The sequence below is a fragment of the Thermobia domestica genome, chromosome 11 (genome assembly GCF_964235325.1).
Source record: "Thermobia domestica chromosome 11, izTheDome1.hap1.1, whole genome shotgun sequence".
NCBI classification, from domain to species: domain Eukaryota; kingdom Metazoa; phylum Arthropoda; class Insecta; order Zygentoma; family Lepismatidae; genus Thermobia; species Thermobia domestica.
In genome coordinates this window covers 45,397,123-45,419,130 of record NC_137464.1, presented here as the reverse complement: position 1 = coordinate 45,419,130, position 22,008 = coordinate 45,397,123, and the positions used below count along the sequence as shown (strand labels likewise).

At 35.0% G+C, this 22,008-nt stretch overlaps 1 protein-coding gene across 1 annotated transcript in view; it reads left to right on the top strand.

Annotated features, from left to right (window-relative positions):
- LOC145664067 (synaptogenesis protein syg-1-like) overlaps positions 1-22,008 on the top strand; it is a 997,265-nt gene that overhangs the window by 680,981 nt on the left and 294,276 nt on the right. The window contains exon 8 of the mRNA XM_081730408.1: positions 537-667. Coding sequence (XP_081586534.1) covers positions 537-667 — 131 coding nt within the window. The remainder of the gene's footprint in view (positions 1-536; positions 668-22,008) is intronic.

The window sequence follows — 22,008 nt, the reverse complement described above, 5'->3', positions numbered from 1 at the left end:
AACGCAATTCATGATTCAATGAAGTTTTGGAGCAAAACATTTGAAAAAAAATGAAATCTTTAAGTTTTACGTCCTACGGTAATGCCGGTTAGCCTAAAGGAGACGGTGATGATGAGAAATGAATGAAATGGTGGAATGAAGAAAGTGGGAGGAAACGAGAGAACCTCGAGAAAACCCACAAGCACGGTGTTTGTCCACCACAAAGTCGACAAGAGCTGGGATCGACAAGAAGCACCAGAGGTAAACGATCTACCACTGAGCTACCGCACTTTCTCTGCAAAACATTTAGTGTGGTTTCCCGTACCATTCATTTTTTTCTTAATTTCAGATGTATTTGTAAATATTGAAAGTAATTATTTTATTCTGTAAAAGAAGAAACATCTTGATTAATTGTATCCCTCCGATGGATTTGATGGCTTTATTTGTATTTCTGTTTAAACTCAAGTGTGTACTAATGATTTTGTTTGACTGGTGGAAATTTTTTTAACCCACTTGTGACGGTATTTAACTTTTATTTTCTTGGTATATAATTTCAGTTAAACCAGTTCCGAAAATACATTACGGTAGTGCCATGGATCCTGACAAGATTCGCGAAGGAGATAATATTTATTTCCAGTGTGATATTCGTGCAAATCCCCAACCACAAGCGGTTAAGTGGTTCCATAAGGTAAGTGCATAGTAATTTAAATCTAATTAAAAATATTCTTTTAGATATGAAATATTGTAATTTAATGCGTCTAGGAAACTGTTTATGAAGTTATTGGCAGTGGCGCTATTCAGCCGGTTCGCACCAGTTCGCTAGAACCGGTTGTTAAAATATGTTGAGTTGCAGAACCGTTTGTTATACCAAGACGCAAACACACACATAATATACACGCATGAGACATCAAGAATGATGCTCAGATATCAAGAATGAGAAATGGGATCATATGAGTGAAATGGTGAGGGTGAAGGTTATATACAAATAACCCTATATGAAACACCATTATTTATATTTGCAACACCATTATCAACAATTGTCGATCCATTGCTGTATTAAGGTCTTTTCAATACTTTTTGAAGCCTTCTATCTTGGATAACTCGTTTCCAAGATATTCTCAGTACTACATAATTTCGTCAGACCACCTTGTATTGGTCTTGACTGCGAAGGTCTTGGGGTATCTAGTAAACACTTGCTTGTATCTACTTTGTATGGTTGTTTCCTAATAGAATTACTGTATATCTATCTATCTACTATCTCTCTCTCTCTCTCTTATATATAATAGAGAGAGAAAGAGAGAGAGAACCGGTTGTTGAAAATTAAAATAACACCACTGGTTATGGGCTCAATGTGAAGCGCAATCATGTTGGTGGTTCTCTTTCACATATATATTTTTAACTACTATAATTGTTTAATTTAAAAAAAAAAATATCTTCAGATGCAATCTTATAAGCCACTTGAGAGTCATTTAAAGGAAAATTTATGAGACTTTCTTTTCTTCAAAATAGATGCACAGTAAATCCCGATATTAAATTTGGAGATCGTGATTTTTCTTTCTATTGTTTCTAATATCTACAAAACAAAAGATAATATTCAAATTTGAAAAAATCGTAATTTCACTTTCTTTTCGTTAAAATAACTATAAAACAAAAGACAAAATTAGAATTTGGAGATCTTTAATTTGCTTTCTTTAGCTCAAAATACATAGATATAGTTATCCTCTCATTACACCAAAGATATCCTCTCATTACATTACTCCTCATTTCATAGATTCTCAAAATAGGGCCATGGTTTGACTCACCTTATTCTTTATGATGACAAATGTTGCTTTTTTTTCTAGTTATCACTTCTCATTTCACCACTCGCGAAAAAAAAAACAGCTCAAAACAAATTAGCAGTTGTAAGTGTGAAATATGTAACAAAGTGCACAAAATCAACAGCTGTCTTACTTGGAACATTGTAACTGGAAGAAATATCTGTATCGTGCCTCCCAACAAATAAATGAGGAGCTGGTTCACCTGGTTTTATATTAAGTTTTCATCAACATTTATTCCATTGTCTCAGTCTGTATTTCAAAAATATCGTTATTTTGTTTATTTTCATTCCATTCACCAGTGGGGAGATGTTTTTTTTTCATTCTAAAGCAGTAACACATTCAGCAGTATTCATTCTAAAGCAGTTTCATTCTAAATCTAGATATTTGCTTCATTGTATTTGATACGAAAGGGAATTGATTTAAACAACGATATCATATAGACCTATATATTCATTTATAATTAAAGGGAAAAATTCTTAGGTCTATTAGTTAATACAAAATAGTGATAGTAACCTACGTATTTTCCCATCACAACACACGTATTTTTGGGCCTATTTTATCCTTCGTGACTCGGTGTACGTGAAATGCTAAGGTGAAGTTTGGGTTGCATATCAGAAAGGCGTTCCTGTGCATACTGAAAGCTTCGATTAACACTAGTAGATAACATTTTACTACGTACTTCTGTGTAACATACAATGTAATTATCTGTTAATTAGATGATTTCTAAGATAAAAATGGCATGCTAAGAAACTATTTTGTGTTTGTGCCGTGTATCTGGTAGGTTTTCAGAGTTTTAAGAGGGGGAAAAAGTAGCTTTTTAGACCTTTAGGGGAGGAAGACGGGATATGAGATGTTCAGAATTTACACATAACAAGCCCATATGGTTTCACATAGGGTTTAGGATTGAGATTTCTGGGCTTTCGGCATCTATGACCATGTTAACCCGTCACGTTTTGAGTGATGATGTCCCTCGGCGAACACACTATCCGGGGAAAGGAAAGGAAGAAAGGATTCGGGAAGGAAAAAAGGGCCTAGGACATATATGTTAGGTATTATTCCGGAATTTACCTGGTATGAATGAGAAACCCAGGAAAAACCTCATTCAAGACGGCTGGTCTTGAAAAACTTTTACTCTTTTTCGACCGAGTGCCTCCTCCGGGAATCAAACCCGGGACCTCTCATGATTTCACATAGTAACGAAGTATAATTTCACTTGGAAACTGGGATATTTTTTCGTTAAAAATAGGTGCACACATAAAACACGAAAACGTATATTATACTTCCTGATGGGAGATCCCATGTTTCGGATAACCCGATAACCTGTAGGCTCTTGTCTTATATATCCTTATTGCTGAAAGGGACGATAATCACAAACCCAACCAACCACTGTATGACACAAATCTGTCTTTTAATTGTATGTTAATGATGACTGAATTTCTTGACAGTCCCACATCGTTTTCGTATTGTTCGAAAATGCTTGCAGGATATATCCAACAAACTCACAATAATTTGAAGTTCTGCTTTTATTAGTTCACAGTAGCTTCTGCTCCTGATATCAGTATATCACGACCGATCGAAATTGCGACAGGATCCAGACAGTGTTGACAGATTAAGGCTCATCATCATCATAATAATCACCATAGATGTTCTGCCAGTATTGGCAGGTCACTTGCCACAACCGAGAGCCTTCCATGCTCCACGTGTCTTCCGCTAACCTCTTCGTCTTCGCGTACGATTTCCCCATTTTGATATCGTCCATCAATTGTAGTCTAATTCGTCCCCTCCCTCTCTTTCTTGCCATCATACCCTTTAGGACGTCCCTCATGATACAATTCCTTCTTAGCCAATGTCCCAACTAATTTCTCTTCCTCTTCTTAATAATATCTAAAATTGTTCTTTTCTCTCACACCATTTCTAATACTCTCTCGTTCGTTTTCCGCTCGACCAAACTTATTCTTTCCATTCTTCTCCATAGCTATTTCGTGGCTAAGCTAATAGCGTACGCGCCTTTGGCGTGGAAGACCCGGATTCGATTCCCGGCGGGAGATCATGTGGTTCGGATTCCACGTCAATCAGTAGGTCCACGTCTCCTATAGCCTCGCTGCTGATTGGGACGTTAAACTCAAAATCAACTCACCTCATTCTTCTCCACACCCACATTTCGAAAGCTTCCAGTGGTTTTTCATCATTTTGGCCTAATATCCATGTTTCTGACCCATTCAAAACAATACTCCATACGAAGTATTTTATGAGTTTTTTTTCTCAACTCTTTATTGAAGGTCCCACAAAATAGTATTTTCTTCCTTCTAAAGTATTCTTTCTCCCTTACAATCCTTGCATTTATTTCACGTTCACACTTCATATTATCACTAATAACATTATTTAGGTATCAAAAACTAGTCACCTGTACTATTTTCTTCCCTCCTACTTCTATATTTGACATCAACCGCTTCGTTCCAATCATCATGACTTTTGTCTTTCTAACATTTATTTTCATCCCAATTCTTCACAGCACTTTCTCAAGTTCAAGACGAAGGTTAAAGTTCTAATAAAACTAAGGTTGGAGCGTCCGTGAGATAAAAGATAAAAAACGCAATCTATTGTATCTTCTCTCTGAATACTAGATTATAACGTTGGGTTTCGTTGTTAATAGTGTGTGACAAATCAGCCCCAATAAATATTGTTTTGTCACACACACTTGCCATAAAAGCGTAAACTTACGAGAAAAACGAAAGATATGGCAACCCTACTGTCGAGAGTATAAGCTATTGTGACATTTAATGGAGCAAAGGGGGCCCTACGAGATATGTCTTTAATCAATCATTTTCTTCTCACTGGTGTATAGCTTAGGAGCGCATTTTACAGAGTAAGCATAATGAAAGAGACATTGGGGAAAGGAAGGAATGCCATGAGGTAAGCAAATGGGATTGACAAGTGTTAGAGAAATGCTTTGCCATTGATTTACAAGTAAGTTACTTGCTAACTATCGACAACACTATACTCTTACATGCCACCACTGATTTTTTATCAACATTATTGACAACCCTATCTTCTTTACATATCACCAGATTTTTTCTATCAACATTGCTAAACTATTGACAACAATATCTTCTTTACATGCTACCACTGATTTTTTATCAACGATGCTAAGTTATTGACAACACTATTTTCTTTAATGTCACCGCTGAGTTTTTTTTATCAATGTCGCTAAACTATTGACAACACTATCTTTTCTATATATCACCACTGATTTTTTTTATCAACGTTGCTAAGCTATCGACAACACTATCTTCTTTACATGCAACCACTAATTTTTATAAACGATGCTAAATTATTGACAACGTTATTTTCTTCACATGTCACCGCTGAGTTTTTATCAATGTTGCTAAACTATTGATAACACTATCTTTTCTATATATCACCACTGATTTTTTTTATCAGAGTTGCTAAACTATCAACAACACTATCTTCTTTACATGCCACCAGTGATTTTTTTTAAAATCAACGATGCTAAATTATTCACAACACTATTTTCTTTACATGTCACCACTGATTTTTTTATCAATGCTGCTAAAATATTGACAACACTATCTTTTGTACATGTCACCGCTGATTTTTATCAGAATTGCTAAACTATCTATAACACTATCTACTTTACATGTCACCACTGATATTTTATCGAAGTTGTTAAACTATCGACAATTTATCTTCTTTACATTCCACCGTTGATATTTTTTTTAATCAACATTAGGCATAACATTAAATTCTGTTGGGTTGCCAGCCAGCTCCTTCTCCTAACCGTGTGGTTTATAGAAAAGAGGGACTTGTGCTATCACACAGTATTCAGTTGAAAATGACAGCTATAAACCTTTGAACGTATATAATCTGTGTTTTAATCACTCAAAAATTGTGAAAGTGATAGATGCTCTGTTTTTATCGCTTGGAAAGAAGAGAAAATCACTAACGAAAATTAATTGTTTGCAAAACAGTAATTAGTGGCGTTTTACAAGAGTAAGTCAAAAATTATACGCAATGTAGCTAAAGTTGTCTTACAGTGTTTATACTGATCTCTGTTCTCGCTTATTTTATTGTTATGCTGTAGTGGCAATGCTATGGAAGTTTGATCCTAATTCCTGCATTTGTTGCAGATAGATTGTGGCTGCTTCATTACAAACTAGCACCAAAGAGGAACAACGAGCAGTGTTCTGATTTATGTGGTCGAAAGGTGTATCAGGGGTTGCAAGCCATCAAAGGCGGCACAATACGGTAACAGTATCTTTCCGCAACGGAGTGTCTACGAATGTATTAAAAAAATCAAAAATGGCGGCTCCAGCTCTCTCCTTATGCGTAAAACTTGTGCGACCATTTTTGGATTTTTCAATCCATTCGTAGACACTCCGTTGCGGCAAGACACTGTTCCCATACTGTACCAAAAGTCCTTGAAGGATTGCGGCCCCTGATATAACTTCCGACCACAAAATCCAGATCACTGCTCGTTATTCCTCTTTGGTACAAACGTCTAATGGAGCAGCTATGATCTATCTGCAACAAAAGGAAGACAAATAGAGGTATTAGGATCAAACTCTCATAGCATGACCACAACAGCATAACAATAAAATAAACTAGAACAAAGAACAATATGAGCAATGTATGAAAAGTCATAGCTCCATTGTAGATAAGTTTTCACTTAACCCTCGTATTTCTTGTTCGTACATTGTAAGATTACAACGAATGGAATGTAAAAAATCATTGATGAGATAAATCCGTATAGATAAAGCGAATGCAGATTTTCGTTACAAAAAGTGGTATTTAACAGGAATAACCAACACTAATTATGAAGGTGGGCGGTGAAGCACTACGACGAAAGGACGGATGAATGTGTACACAGATGTAAAGATAGGTAAGAAAGAATAACATTTGTAAGATGCAGAAAATAAAACGAAAGAATTAAAGTACTGAAAAATAAACAAAAACAGTTTCAGGCAATAGAAACCAATAGAAAAGATTATATCTCTTTTTCTATTTTTTTGACATTTTCTTTTTTATTCGACAATCATTCCCCTGTATCTTCTTTCTTATCTGCTTGTATTCCTCTGTTTGTACTTCGGCTTCCAATAAATATGTTTTGTTTGAGTGTGGGTGTATAATAGAGAAAAGATGAATAGAAAGAGATGTTGCTGATACTACAGTGAACGATCAAGAAGAAAAATAAAAAGAGAAATTCCCGAAACTAGTAAAGGTCAAAGAAGATACAGGTCCAAGAGAGAAAAGTATATCTACCGTCTCAAAAATTACAAGTTCATCTTTTCGACAGAGTAGCAATACGATCGAAGATACGAAGGCGAGTTGTAAGCTTGCGATCCAAATATCCGAAAATAAGAGGAACATATGAGAGAAAGCGATCTGTGACAATTGACTTCGAGAATAGGTGATGAAGAAAAGAGAGAGGGAGAAAGAAAAACAAAAAAGAGTGAGTAGTATCTACAGAAAAAAATAAAACAGAAACGAAATGGGAAAGAAAATGATATAAAAAGGAGTAGTTTGTGAAAGACTGTGTGTGTTTGAACAGTTTATACTATATATATATATATATATATATATATATATATATATATATATATATATATATATATATATATATATATATATATATATATATATATATATATATATATATATATATATATCCACATTGGGTGTTAGGATAGGAACAGAGGACCTTGTACGTACAGAAAAGGCCAAAATGGGGGGAAGGGTAAGTGAGGTGAGAGAACGGGGAAACCAGATTCGGAAACTAGTATAGAGAAGAAGGAAGTAAAATTGCTTAAGTTTGACGGGAAAGATTGGTTTGGAAAAGGAATTGAAGAAGTCGGGAAAAGGCCATTTAGAATGATGTGAATATCGATTTCGTTTCGTAAGAAGTGTTGCAGAAGAAGTGTTTATCTCTGTTTGTGTGTGTATAGGGGTATTATATATATATATATATATATATATATATATATATATATATATATATATATATATATATAGAGAGAGAGAGAGAGAGAGAGAGAGAGAGAGAGAGGGAGAAAAAATGTTTGGAGGGATGGATTATCTTTTGATCCCTTAAAGTGGTGGTGGAAGCCCTTATAGTTTTTTTTAAAGTTTAATCAAAAGATCTTTAAAATATTAACTACGAGCAAATACTGCTAAAAAAAACTTGCCAAATATCTTCATATTTGATTTTATAATATTAGGTTTGTTAAAAATCGGATATTAACTCGGACCCCCGCTTCGCCTAGTGGCTAACATAGTTGCCTTTGGTGTGCGTGGTTCCGGGTTCAATTCTCGTTGAGGGTACGTGAAAAGAGTGGTTCGGATTCCACTATCATCAGTAGGTCCACGTCTCCGTTAGCCGCCGAGGAATAATCGTGGAATGTTAAACTCAAGCAAACCAAACCGGATATTTAACTGATATGGTCGTTACATTTTTCGTGATTCCGAAAAATTTTATTTAAGTGGCTGTTGCTTTTAACATAGGTGCATTAGTGGAGTGAATGAAACCCCTCATCTTATTTTATAATTGAAAAACCCACTAACATCCTTACTTCTTTACCGGCATTCAGACTAATACCGGGTTTATCGCTATCGTGTATCTATCAGAAATACCACAGAGAAATTAATTCGGAATTTTCTTACAGAAATTTCAAACATTCACTTATTTTCATGTGCTCAAAAGGAATTTAAAATAAAATAATCTTAAAAATACTGTCATTAATATGAAAAATTATACGCAAGTTTCAACAGCTTCTTTTCAGACAGTGTTGAAACAGACATTTTGACATACTACACAAGCAACACATTAATACACTTATTTTTCTCAGAGTCACGACGCTAGAAGGGGGAAGGAGGCTACAGCTCCCCCTCTTTGGTGGATACGTCTGTCCCGCGACTGTCCTCCACAATATTGTATTGTAATATAGGTCCTGTAACTATTACTTTCGGTATAGAAAAAAATAACTGCTTCCAAATTCTATCTGCCCCTCAAGAAATTAAAGCTGGTTGTTATCCATATACCGGTAAGTATTGACTTAATTTCTTTATTATTTTCTCTTTATTTTTTTTCACTTGTGCCTTAAGTTCGGAAGAGACTGAAGCAAATAAACTCATTATCTTAATAAACTAAAATGTCATACTTGCTCAATGCAAAGATGCATACTTACTTTTGGACCACCCTGTATATTGCCGTTTTTCTTCTCCTGACTGTGACACATATATTTCTAACAGTGACTACATATTACTTATAATAATAATAATAATAATAATAATAATAATAATAATAATAATAATAATAATAATAATAATAATAATAATAATAATAATAATAATAATAATAATAATCCATATTATTATTATTATTATTATTATTATTATTATTATTATTATTATTATTATTATTATTATTATTATTATTATTATCTAAATATTAAAATTCTAGGTTTATATGCTTGCGGGAAATCCTTTTGACAATGATATTTCGGAAAACACAAGCTCTATAAAGAATCCGTTTTCACTGATCGATTGCGAATTTTGTGTAGATTGTTCAGTTGTAATTGAATTTCTTTAAAATGGTCGTGATTTCTTTACTACATATTTTAGGGGTACACTGGAAGTATTAAAACTTTAAAATGTAGAGCATCACATCCTACGAGTTATACATGCCAACACAACACATTTGTATACAGGGTTAGTATATCATCGGCGTTCGTTTTTTTAACCAAATTATAATGAAAAACGAAGGACAACCATTTCTCCAGTCTAAGATGAATCTTTATTGTTTGGAGTGTTTTGCCCAATGAACACCATATATCACTGACATTATAATTAATTGTGTGTGTCTAATGTATTTGCTTATTACATACTGCATGCAAGAAGAAAGAAAACACTGATCATACATGAATTAGAAACTCCAACCAGAAGTGAGACCCGGGTTCGATTCCCGGCGGGAGCTCATGTGGTTCGGATTCCACGTTAATCAGTAGGTCCACGTCTCATATAGCCTCGCTGCTGAACGGGACGCTAAACTAAAAAATCAACTCAATTCCAACCAGAAGTGGGCTCAAATTTTGCAAACTGTGCGAGATATTGAAAAAAAAAAATAATCGAAAACACTCTCTCCTTTATAGTATCTCTTGGCGATTTTTATCAAGACGTCTTTCACTTGAGTCCATAAAGGGACATGTACAGATGATGTGAGGAATGACAAGGAAATTCATACTTATATGTGAATGATGCGCTGTGTAGAGAGCGCAGATTCAGCTAGTAATAATAATAATAATAATAATAATAATAATAATAATAATAATAATAATAATAATAATAATAATAATAATAATAATAATAATAATATTTAACAGTTCAGTAGGAGTGGCATACTGAACGAAGTGGCACTCGTATTGCTCACTGGATTTGATTCACTTTTAATTTAGCTACCAGAAATTCGATCGTATCAATGAACTTTTTGTTTCAGGAAGTACGAATCTGCTATACATTTGCAAGATTTCGATATGAATGGAGTAATATATATATATACTTGTATATTGCACGCGTGGTTGTCCTCCTATCTTCTGTTTTTTCTCTTACTTTCTTACCAAGCATGCTTCAATCTTCCAGGTCTACGTTTTTGCTTTTTTTTTCTTGAAAAAAAAAAGTGGATTTTTTTTTACCCAGTCTTGGTTTCTGGAAAAGGGAACGGAAGGGTCATTTGTCATCCGAAGTAAAACTCGTTTCTTTCCCATATTTTTTTTTTCCTCTATATATTTTTCCCACCCTGTTCCATCTCTCAGTTCCAATTCCACTTAAAGCATGAAGAGAGGGAAAGAAAGAAAGTTTCCATAGAAGGAAAGGAGAAAGAAAGAAAGAGAGAAAGTAGAGAAGCAGAGACGTATAAATATAGAAGGTCTGACAGGTATAATGGCAGCTGGCAGAGATGAAGTCCCGTTTTCTGCAGAAGAGATGCATAATATGGCACAGAACTTTATATGCTTCATATAGCATGTAATTCACAAATAACATGCATAATTTCTGAGAGGAAAGTTTGTTTATTTCTTTCTTGAACTACAGAATGAAGAAAATATAGAATTTCTGATATTCTTGTATTATTATTATTATTTGTCGTTTCCCTAGGCCTTTACTTGACTTTACAGTGCACATATACGTTAAAATCATTCTTAATTAAATTATTTACAATTAGGTTTCTTTTTTTTACAGTTTGTTGTACAATTCACTCGTAGTTACACAAATACTTATATTAATGATCGAATCTAAATATGACTGAATCCTTTGTCTTAATACTAAACAAGTGCCCTCTTGTCGCTAACGCCCTAGCCTTTGATACAAGCAGTCCCATCGGGCCACGGTATTTCAGTGGAAGGGCGTTCACCTCTGGTTCATATGGTCTTTATTTCGGTCCCGGTAGTTTTGTGGTGTACAAACACCGTATGCGTGAATTTTCTCGGGGTTCTTCCGTTTCCTTCCGTTTTCTTCATTCCATCATTTCATTCCTTTCTCATCATCACCGTCTCATTTAGCCTAGCCGGCATAAACGTGAGACGTTAAACTTAAAAGATTTCATTTCATTTACGAGCAGTCCTAGCTTCAATTCGCGATGAGGAAAATCGATCGGAAAAGTGTAATAGATGTTTCATGCCAGCCATCTTTAGTGAGGTTTCCTTGGGTTTTCCTCATTTACACCAGGTAAATGTCAGAATGGTACCTAACACAATAATCTCAGGCCGCTTCTTTCTCTCCAATTACCAGAAACTCTTAGCCAAGAGTCTTTGACGTGGAAGACCCGAGTTCAGTTCCTGGTGAGAACTCATGTAGTTCGGATTTCACATTAAGGTTAAATCCACGTCTTATATAGCCTCGCTGGTAAAAAGGTCGCTAAACTCAAAATCATCATCATTTCCGATTCTCCGGGTACCGTGATCGCAGCTGGATGTCATACCTCCTACATTACGGGCTAACATTGCAATAGACGACGAAAGTCCAGAAATCTAATCCCTAATCTAGAGATGCAAGGGCTCGGAAAAAACCGGCTTTTTTTTTTAAAAAAAAACGGTTTTTTCTGCTTCGCTTTTTGCTTGGGAAATTTTGAGCTTTTTTCAAAATTCTGCTTTAAATTGATAAAGCAGACTATGTTTCGCTTCTCTATAACACAAAAAGTCATTTAGTTAGTGGTTGATGCCGATAATAATATAAAACCTCGAAAATAAACCATAAATTTTGAAAAGATATTTCGAACAATTTTACTTCAACAATTTTACATTATGAATTCCAAAGGATTAACCAATGTATATAATAAAAAAAAATTAACCTTCTATATACAAAAGCAAGCAGAGTTGGCAAGAACCAGGGTTGTTTTTGAAAATGACAAAAACCCGTTTTTTGGGGGAGTTTAAACCAGGTTTTTTTGGGTTTAAACCAGGTTTTTTTTGAATTAGATATTTTGCTTTATGTATTTATATTACATATTCACAGAAATAAGTTTGTTTCGCCTTGATGTTATTATGCAACAACGGAGTTATGCTGGAAGAGGTCCCATAAGCTTAAAGAAGTCCGGTCAGTAAATTTCTTAAATTGAGAAACTTTTGCCCTAGCCATCGGGAAAGTCCCGTCATTATTTTAAATATAAAACAATAACGGGAAAACCCTGTTACTGCTTTCCATTAAAAATTTAAAGGTCAACGTATCATAATCAGTACGCTAAAACTGAGGTATTAAATTACAAATTTAGTATGTAGACATCATTGAAAGTCCAATCCAAGCTAATGTTGGAAGCTACGTAGGCAATCGGTAAATTTTGCCAATTTCTATCAATATATTTAAGCAACCTTGGCTGCTTTATAAAACAACAGACATGCAGAAATATATAATTTGGTTTCGTTTCGTATGTTTAGGCTTAACATCCTTACGTAATACCGAGTATCAAGGAGAAGATTTCGCTCAAAGTGACATCCGAACCGCTACTTGGTTTACACATGAAAGAAGGATTGTGGTTCGACCGAGAATTCAACATGGGACACCTTGATTAAAAGGTGAAAAGGAAACAAGACTAATGAAGATGGTTTGACATGTGGAAACGTCATCATGAAGTTCACACGATTCGCATTTTTGTTCTTTTTATTCTTTATTTTTTTGGTTTAAACCATTAAAAAAAACAGCTGGTGTAAACGAGCCAGCCCTAAAAGTAAAAACTTCTTTTTAAAAAATATACAAATAACTAGCAAAATTGTATGTAGTATTTTACTTCAAAATATTCCATACCCTCTTTTTGAAACAAAATAAAATTAAAATAAAACATAAGAGAAATACTTAGATTTATATGATACACTTAAAGGCTGCACATTTAGAGCTGTTGGTTCTGTATATTCTTGAAATTCTACAGTTAAGTTTTATATAACCACCATCACGGTTTACCCAATCCTCAAGTTTTCTGAATTTTTAACAAGAGGGATTCAACATATCATTACGGAACTTCCCCCCCCCCCCTACAAAAAAAGGACTACGAAATATGTTTAAACTAAATACAACTGCACAACAAACATGACTGAGTGGTTAGCTTTTGCGCTTCTGTCGGGAAGTCCAGGATTCAACTCAGCATTCGACCATTCTGACAAAGCTTTTCTTCATTCCATCTGTAAATGTAGAAATAGTGCATGTACTGGCCGACTAGGAGTGTAGGAGTTGGCCGATTTCCTTTCTTATTGTTTTTAAATCGTTATTATTACTAATTACCAGCAGTGACGGTTTTGCCAAGGTTAGGGGGTCAGTCTTTTGGACTGAAGCCTGTTCCCCAAAGTTGCGGAATGTCTAAAACGAACGAAATATCTATTAGTTATGCCTTTACTCATAAACTTTAACCTCCCGTCAAATAAAAATTACGAATGTTTAGAAAAACTAAACATTAGTAAGAAAAACCCCTCCCAAAGTACTTTTCTAAATTCGCCACTGATTCTCAGTATAAAATGATCTTCAAGGTTGTATCCGGAATATTATTGCTAAACATATAAACGAAACGAAATATTAGTTATGCCTGAACTCATAAACTTCAAGCACCTCCCAAATAAAATTAGGACTTTTTAGAAAACGAAACAACCAGAGGAACCCTTCCCAAAGTACTTTTCTAAATCCGTTACTGATTATTTGTATAAATTTGTATTCAAGGTTGTATCCGGAAAATTATTGCTAAATCATTGCACAACTGCAGCATAACAGAGATGTGGAAGTACGGTTTGACGGACATATTGAAAAACGTATGCTTTGACGGATATATAGAAAAACGTAAGTTTAACTTTTGTGCTAGAAACTAGAGTAGAATACTAAGCTCTTAGAAATGAAACACGGATGACAAACTAAAATGATCTAAAGAAGAAAAAAATGTCGATAACTCAAAAGTTAAAATAAAGTTAAATAGCCTGTAAAATTGCCCTCAAATACTACATTCTTCATGTTAGCTTTAATTCGTAAAACATGTGCTCCATCCATCTTGATGATGAATTACAGAGTTAATATGGCATTTAGGTCATGGAATTCTTATCTAGCTATAGAATATACTATAAGAAAGCTATCTGGATAGAAAAATCATGAAAATAAAAAAAAGCCAAAATTTCCAAAATTCTCGTTTTTTTTCAATAAAGCCGGCTTTTTATGTAAAAAAAAAACATCGATTCAAATAAAACCCGGCTTTTTTGCATCTCTACTAATCCTTAAGAGCCTGCCTTACTGAAAATAATACAAAATGTATCATTTTTCTTTTCCTTGTTTTTCATAAATGAAATGAGATAGTGAAATGCAACTTACCACAATCATAGATAATGTTATTCTACAACAAAAAATATGAACCTGAAGGAGTTTCGGTGTTGCCATCCATAGAAATTACAGTGTTGCCAGAACAACGATGCCCCTAAAATCTAAGTTAAGACAGCGAGTAGAGGAACGAACTCATCTGCATTTAGGTTACGTATCATGTTGTTTTAGTTTTCTCTGAACTACTTTCTAAATAATAGTTGTATTTAGTTTGTAATAAACAAAATAGTTTTAACATACGGTTATTTAAAACTAAATAATAATGTTATTTAGAAAGTAGTTCACAGGAAACCGAAACAACATGATACGTAACCAAATGCAGTTAAGATCGTTCTTCTAGTCGCTGCCTTAACTTAGATTTTTAGGGGCTTTTTTCTGGTAACACTGTAATTTCTATCGATGGTAACACTGAAAATCCTTCAGGTTCATATTTTCTATTGTAGGATAAAATTATCCATGATTGTGGTAAGTTTCATTTCATTATCTTCTTTCACTTATGAATAAACAAGCACAAGACAAATGGTAAATTTTGTATTATTTTTAGTGAGTCAGGCTCTTAATAATAAACAACAAAGTTTGTTCATTTTCAGCATAATTACTATTCATCTTTAAATAATTAAATTACAGCAATACAGTTTTAAGTTGCAATTATTTCGTCGAAATAGTTTTAAACCTATACGGACCATCTATTGGCGTCAGACAGGAAGTGCACGTGTTAATTATTTAGAAGTAGTGTTACTCAGGGAATGATAAGAACCATTGTACTGTGAAACTATGCAACGCCAAGTGTGAAAAGATCTTGTAGAACGATTCTATCTATAAGTCTGTCAAACCGTTTGCCTTATATCAAAGCAAAAACAATCACAGATAGCAAGAAATAGGTTTTCCGAATGGATGCAGCTTTCCAAGAAGAGGGCGAATTTCTGCGTTTATCTATGTGTTAAGACGAGAAGTGGCCTTATTGTTTTATTGAAGCCGGGAGTGTTAGATCTTTCGGTTTTTGTATTGCTAAGAGATAATGGAAAAAATAAATGAAATCTTTAAGTTTTACGTCTCACGTTTATGCCGGTTAGGCTAACAGAGACGGTGATGATGAGAAATGAATGAAATGGTGGAATGAAGAAAGTGAGAGGAAACGGGAGAACCCCAAGGAAACCGATGAGCGCGGTGTTTGTCCACCACAAATTCCACATTGCTCTGCTGGGATCGACCCAGGGACCCCAAGCACCGGAGGTGAACACTCTACCACTAAGCCACCGCGTCCCCAGATAATGGGAAATTGATTCTTGATATAGTATAAATTCTCTGTTCAGAGAAAGGTTTTGTTTCTGCCCTTACCCCTCTATTAAAACCAGAAGTGGCCGATATGCATCTATTGAATTCTTAAGTGTTATTTTCTCTCTATTGAAACTAGAAGTAACCCATACCCTCTATTAAATTAAGAAGTATTATATGCCTTCATTGAAACAGGAAGAGCCCCATATTCCCCTGTTGAATTTGGAAGTGCTATAATCCCTGTGTTGAAAGTGTTCGTATTATCCCTTTACTGAAATCGGGAGTGCTATTATTCTTTTATCGAAACCGGAAATGTCCCTGTCACTTTACTGAAACCGGAAGTAGTAGATATTTCGGTTTATATAGTTGATATATTGATAACAGATTGAGACAAATTATTTCTTGATATAAATTCTTTGTCCGGAGAAAGATTTTGTTTCTCCCTTACCCCTCTATTGAAACCAGGGGCGGATCCTGGACCGAATTCTGGGGGGGCGGTGGGTTGTCATACTGCTACTTTAGGGGCTCCAAACTTTGGAATGGGTTTTATTTATATATAAGAAATAAGAAAGTTTCCTCTTCTAAGGGGGGGGGGGGCGATCGCCCCGATCGCCCCCCTGGATCCGCCCCTGATTGAAACTGGAAGTGTCTGGTATCCCTCTATTGAAGTTGGAGGTATTCCATTCTTTTCTATTGAAACCGGAAGTATCCCATACCCCTCTATTGAATTAAGAAGCGTTATTACATCTTTACTGAAACCGAAACTGTTATTATCCCCCCCTACAAAAATCAGAAGTGCTACTATATTTCTCTCCGTCTATCTGCTCAACTAATTCTTCTCTGAACGATGTAATTGTCATTCTTCGTCGATCTCGATTTGATTTCTTGTAAAGAATGAAAGCATTAACGATTACTGCATCAACAAGAATCTCAATATCAAATTTATGGTAACGTCTTATACCAAGTCTCAACGAGCAATTGTAGCTTTTTGTCTTTGCCTTACAAATCAATATAAGCTTTACATTCATTATAGTCCAAAACACCTCAGTTTTTGAACATTTCCTTGACTCTTTGAGATATCCACCATTTCGTCTGTACAGAAGCGTGACAATTAAATAACGAGACTGGTGTCATAAATGTGATGTATTTCAAAGAAAGTTACAATTGACTATTATCTCCTTCAATATACTCCCCTCCCTTATCTATACATTGCTGCATACGTGCCTTCTATTGTTCAAAGCAATGCTGTAGGTCATCAACAACTCTGCCGTTTTTCGTTTCGCCTCTTCCACAGACTGAAAATGTGTTTCCTTCAATGCAGTTTGCACTTTTGGGAATAGATAAAAGTCACAGGGAGCCAGGTCTTGGGAATACGGAGGACAGGAAAGCGCTTGGCTGCTAAAAACTGCTTCACAGAAAGGGCATTATGTTCAGGTGCATTGTCTTGGTGGAGGATCCATGCATCGCTCTTCCACAAATCTGGTTTCTTCTTCCTTATTCTTTCCCTCAGCTTGATTAGGGCTTCTTTGTAGTAAGTCTTATTCACCGTTTCATTCTGGCACCCATTCAGTCATGATGATACCCTTGATATCAAAAAAAAAAAAAAATGAGCATTGCCTTCACTTTGGACTTGCTCATTTGTACTTTTTTTTTTTCATTCTTGGCGATGTGAGAGTCTTTCAGTGCATGGATTGACGCTTAGCCTCGGGGTCAAACTGGAAAATCCATGTTTTCATCACATGTGATGACACGTGTTAGCAAGTCTGGTTCTGCTTTGAGTCGTTCCATGGCGCCACAGCAAATGGTCTTTCGAATGTCTTTTTGTTCCTGAGAGAGGTTTTTCGGGACAATTTTGGCACAAACTTTTGTCATGTTTAAATTGTAATGCAAAATTTGTCTTATTGTCTTTTTGTTAATGTTCGTCATGTATGCGATCATCCGAATGCTCAGACGTCTGTCTTTCCGCACAAGTTTACTATTTTTTTGAACATTTTCGTCCATTCTTCAACTTAAAGGGCGGCCAGGTCGTTCACCATCTTCAACCTCCTCCCTACCTTTTGAAAATCGTTTGTGCCATTCGAAAACTCGCGCATGTGACATAGTATTCACACCATACTTCTCTTTTAACATTGTACAACATTCCGTTTTTTTTTTCTTTCTTTTTTAATTTCACCAGAAATTTAATGTTAATGCGCTGCTCAACTTTACTGTTCACCATGATTCCGGCACTACTACAGAACACTGTCCTCTTCATGCAAGCCTGTAAAGAAAAGAAAAGCTTTCAGAATCATGAAACAAACAGTGGCTGCTCATGAAGGTTCAAGATGAACAACACATCATTAGCTACCTCCTACCTCCTGAGCGACAGGAGGTGGGCAGTCTCGTTATTTAATTGCCACACCTCGTATGTTTAATGCAAAGAACCAAAACATCTCTTTTCGTCATGTCTCTTCAGCACGACATCCCATCCCGGTGTTAGTCTCTTGGGCTTTCAGTTCTCCTCGTCTTACTTTACATTCTGTCACTTTAGAAGGATTTATTTTTGGATTTTAAAGTAAAGTTCCAATTGTATAGTTTTATGGGTAACCAATTCTCGGGCAAGATAAATAGATGAATATAGTTGTTATCTTTACACAATGTTCTTCCATCTCCTAACAAGTTATCCATAAGCTCAACATCAACTTTAGATCGAACTGTTTTGTCGCTTTTTCTTTCCCTCAGTAAACTTTGAAATTATGTATGTATATGAAATTAGGCAAAGCTTGAAGAGTTTTATGCCTAGTTTGTTACGTTTGTTCGGTATATATTGCTTGAATTTGAGGTGAACACAGAATAGCATTATAGTCTTATCATCTATACACATACGTTCTTCAGGTACAACTGCTTTTTGAAAACTTTCTCACTAAGTCGAGCAAGAGATTTTTTCTTATGATGCCTATCGTCTGCCTCTGTTGCATTCAAATTGTCACTAAAATGCATATTCTTTTAGAAATATTTGAAAACGATTTCGGATCATCATTTTTTTTTTATTTCATTCGAATATAATTTCCTATTGGACCATTATTTATGAATGTCAGGAAAATAATATAACCCATCCCTGAGATAATCAACTTTATCCACAGTTGTGGTTCTCCATTGTGTTAGTCATGCATTTTTAGTTATTCCTTTTGCTATTCATTGTTGGACATACCTGTTTATTTCACAAACCATCCAAATTAAGATATTGCCATCAATAAGATACCTATAAATTCCATATGGTGTTCTGTCACGGGAGTTCTGAACTATATCTACACTACACCCTGCATTAGGCACTGTAAGTTTTTCAAATTCTTCCCAGTTACAGTACCGCACTTTATGTTGGATAAATCAAGTAACATTACCAATCTCACTATTCTATATGTCATTCGTGAACTGAGCTATAACATTTTCAATTATTTTCCCTATTACGTCAGGACAAGGATTTTCAACCCGAGTCAGAGTTATTACAGCAAAACCCGACTCATCACTTGAATCGGAATTAGTTACGCATGGTTTGGCCTTATCTAAATTACTACCACATACTGAGGTTGTGCTACATGAAGTGCTAGGAATTGTATCTACTGGATTGTATACATAGACTCCTATTACAAAACAATGACTCGTTTGCTTTATTGTCATCTTCATCGAATAACATTTTCGGTCAGAGTTCACGTATCTGTATCTGTTTTATTTCTTCAAAAGCACCTTTACAACAAAGTGGAGAAGTTGCCGTTTTACTATACTCATTACTAACTTACGCATTCGCATTTTCACGGGAAAATCCGATTTAAACTACTCGCTAAGCAAAACAATACGTTTATTTTTAAAATTAATAACGTGTAACAGTCTCGACAACTATCCACTTGGCTTCATCAGACATGATCTACTGGGAAAATCCGGTCACAATCGGCTAAAATTTTCGTGGAGACATGGTCTCATGCCGCCACTAAGCCTATCTAGTCTATCGGAACGGCGTGGGACTAACATGTTACCTATAGGGAAGTATCAATACTACATAGTACCAACATTACAAAATTATCTAGTAAAATGAGTAAATTATTGATTACAAGGACACACAGAAATCAAAAATGAAGAAAACACATTTTGGATATAGATAATGTTTCTGTTGTGATATAGGTGGCACTTAGCATGTTAAGAGCATGGTGTCTTGTAATTCAAGACTTTATGATAAATATGGTTATATTATTATACAGATCATCGGTAGAAAATTCTTCAAACGGAAGATCTATTTATAAAATTCATAAATCATTTTGTAAATATTCGTAACAAATAGATGGAAAACAATTTCTACTTGAATTGTACTTCAAAGCCACGATTAAATACTTATTTATGATTAAGTGTTATAGTCCTACATATTGAAATATTTTGGTGAAACTTTGTAGAATGTTTCACATAGCTCCGTCATCCATGTGTTTGTTTGTTGTTCTATATTGATCCTAAGGAGCATCATTGGTATTACATTTTCAAACGACAGTCCTTTATTAACTTGTGTTACTATATATTTTCTGAAATGAATTTATTGTTAGAGCTACCTCTTGGCTACATATTGAACTTGCGTTTGGTGCTGAAGACCCAGGTTCGATTCTAGGTAGGAGCTCATGTGGTTCGGATTCCAGCTTAAACTCTAGGTCCACGTTTCATACAGTCTCAGTGCTGAAATGAACGGTAAATTTCAAACCAGTGTTGTCAAATTTAATGGTTTACCAACCAAACCTGGTGGTTCTGAATATTTATTTGGTGCGGAATATTTATTTCAGTCTGGTGGCTGGTGAAAATCACTTTTGGTGGAAATCTAGTGGATTTTTTTGTAGTGACCATATTGCCCATGTAATTGTATACCACTTTGCTCACCGATCCCACCTCTTCTCTTCGACGAAACAAAGAGTGAGCGAATCGGAAATATTTAAATGTTTTCCAGATATACTAATATTAGTGAAATATCAGTTACTGATATACGTAAACAGGACAGTTCTGAAAAAACCTTGCCTGATTTAAACAAATGAAAACTTGACTTTAACGATTTCTGTTACTATTGTAACGCACAGAAGCTTTCAACAAATATGTCATTCTGTTCGATATATGGATCTAACTTTGGAGATTAGTAACTCAGTATTTGGAATTTTGGAACTAAAGTACCAGATTAACTGAACTTTACCATTAGCATAATTTAATGTTTCTGACTTTTAGGTGTAGTTCACTCTACACCACTATCATATTTATAATTGTTGAAATTAATTCTGGTCCATGTTCCGTTAAGGGGGTCCAAATCTAACTTAACCTAACCTAACCTAATATAACGTTATATTATGTAATCAAACGAAAATCAATGGAAAGAAGTGGAGAAATTGCAAATTTCGTGTGGAAGAAATTACTGGACCCTTTTAACGGAACATTGACATTAATTCTTTACGTCGGTTTTAGTTTCTTTGTATAAACTCGTAATTTTTCTTAAAATGTTCCCAGTAATCTCTATCGTGCTTCTACAGCAATGCTACTACAAAATCACTACTTCACAAATGTTCTTAAGTTGCTTTATTCTCAATCACAACCTATCTGATTATCTTCTTTACAACTCATTATCATCATACATTCTTCTACTCATATTTATCATCCATTTAAACTCTTAACACAAATATCTCCAACGGCCTCTTAGCTATGTCTTCCAAATATCTTCATTAAAATCTTCCATGAATCTAATCTCTATAATCTCTACATAATCTCTATATTTGCACATACTCATAACTATCTTTCTTAGCAACGGCGAGTGGAAATCTTTTTTACCTACGTACCCTTATATTCCAACAAATTATGTATTGGAATTCCAAATAAACCATGGGGTACGGTGGCTCAGTGGTAGCCGGTGGGTGTAGCCAAATGGTCTGGTGCGTTAGACTAACAATTGTGAGGTGAAGCCCATTGGTTCATTCGAATCCCTCTGAAGAGCATGGTCGGTGTGTGTAACTGTCCTTGATATTTCTGTGTTCGTGTCCCTGTTGTGTTTGGAATATGTTGAAAGTACGTGAGATGCCCATGATAAACAATAACCTGG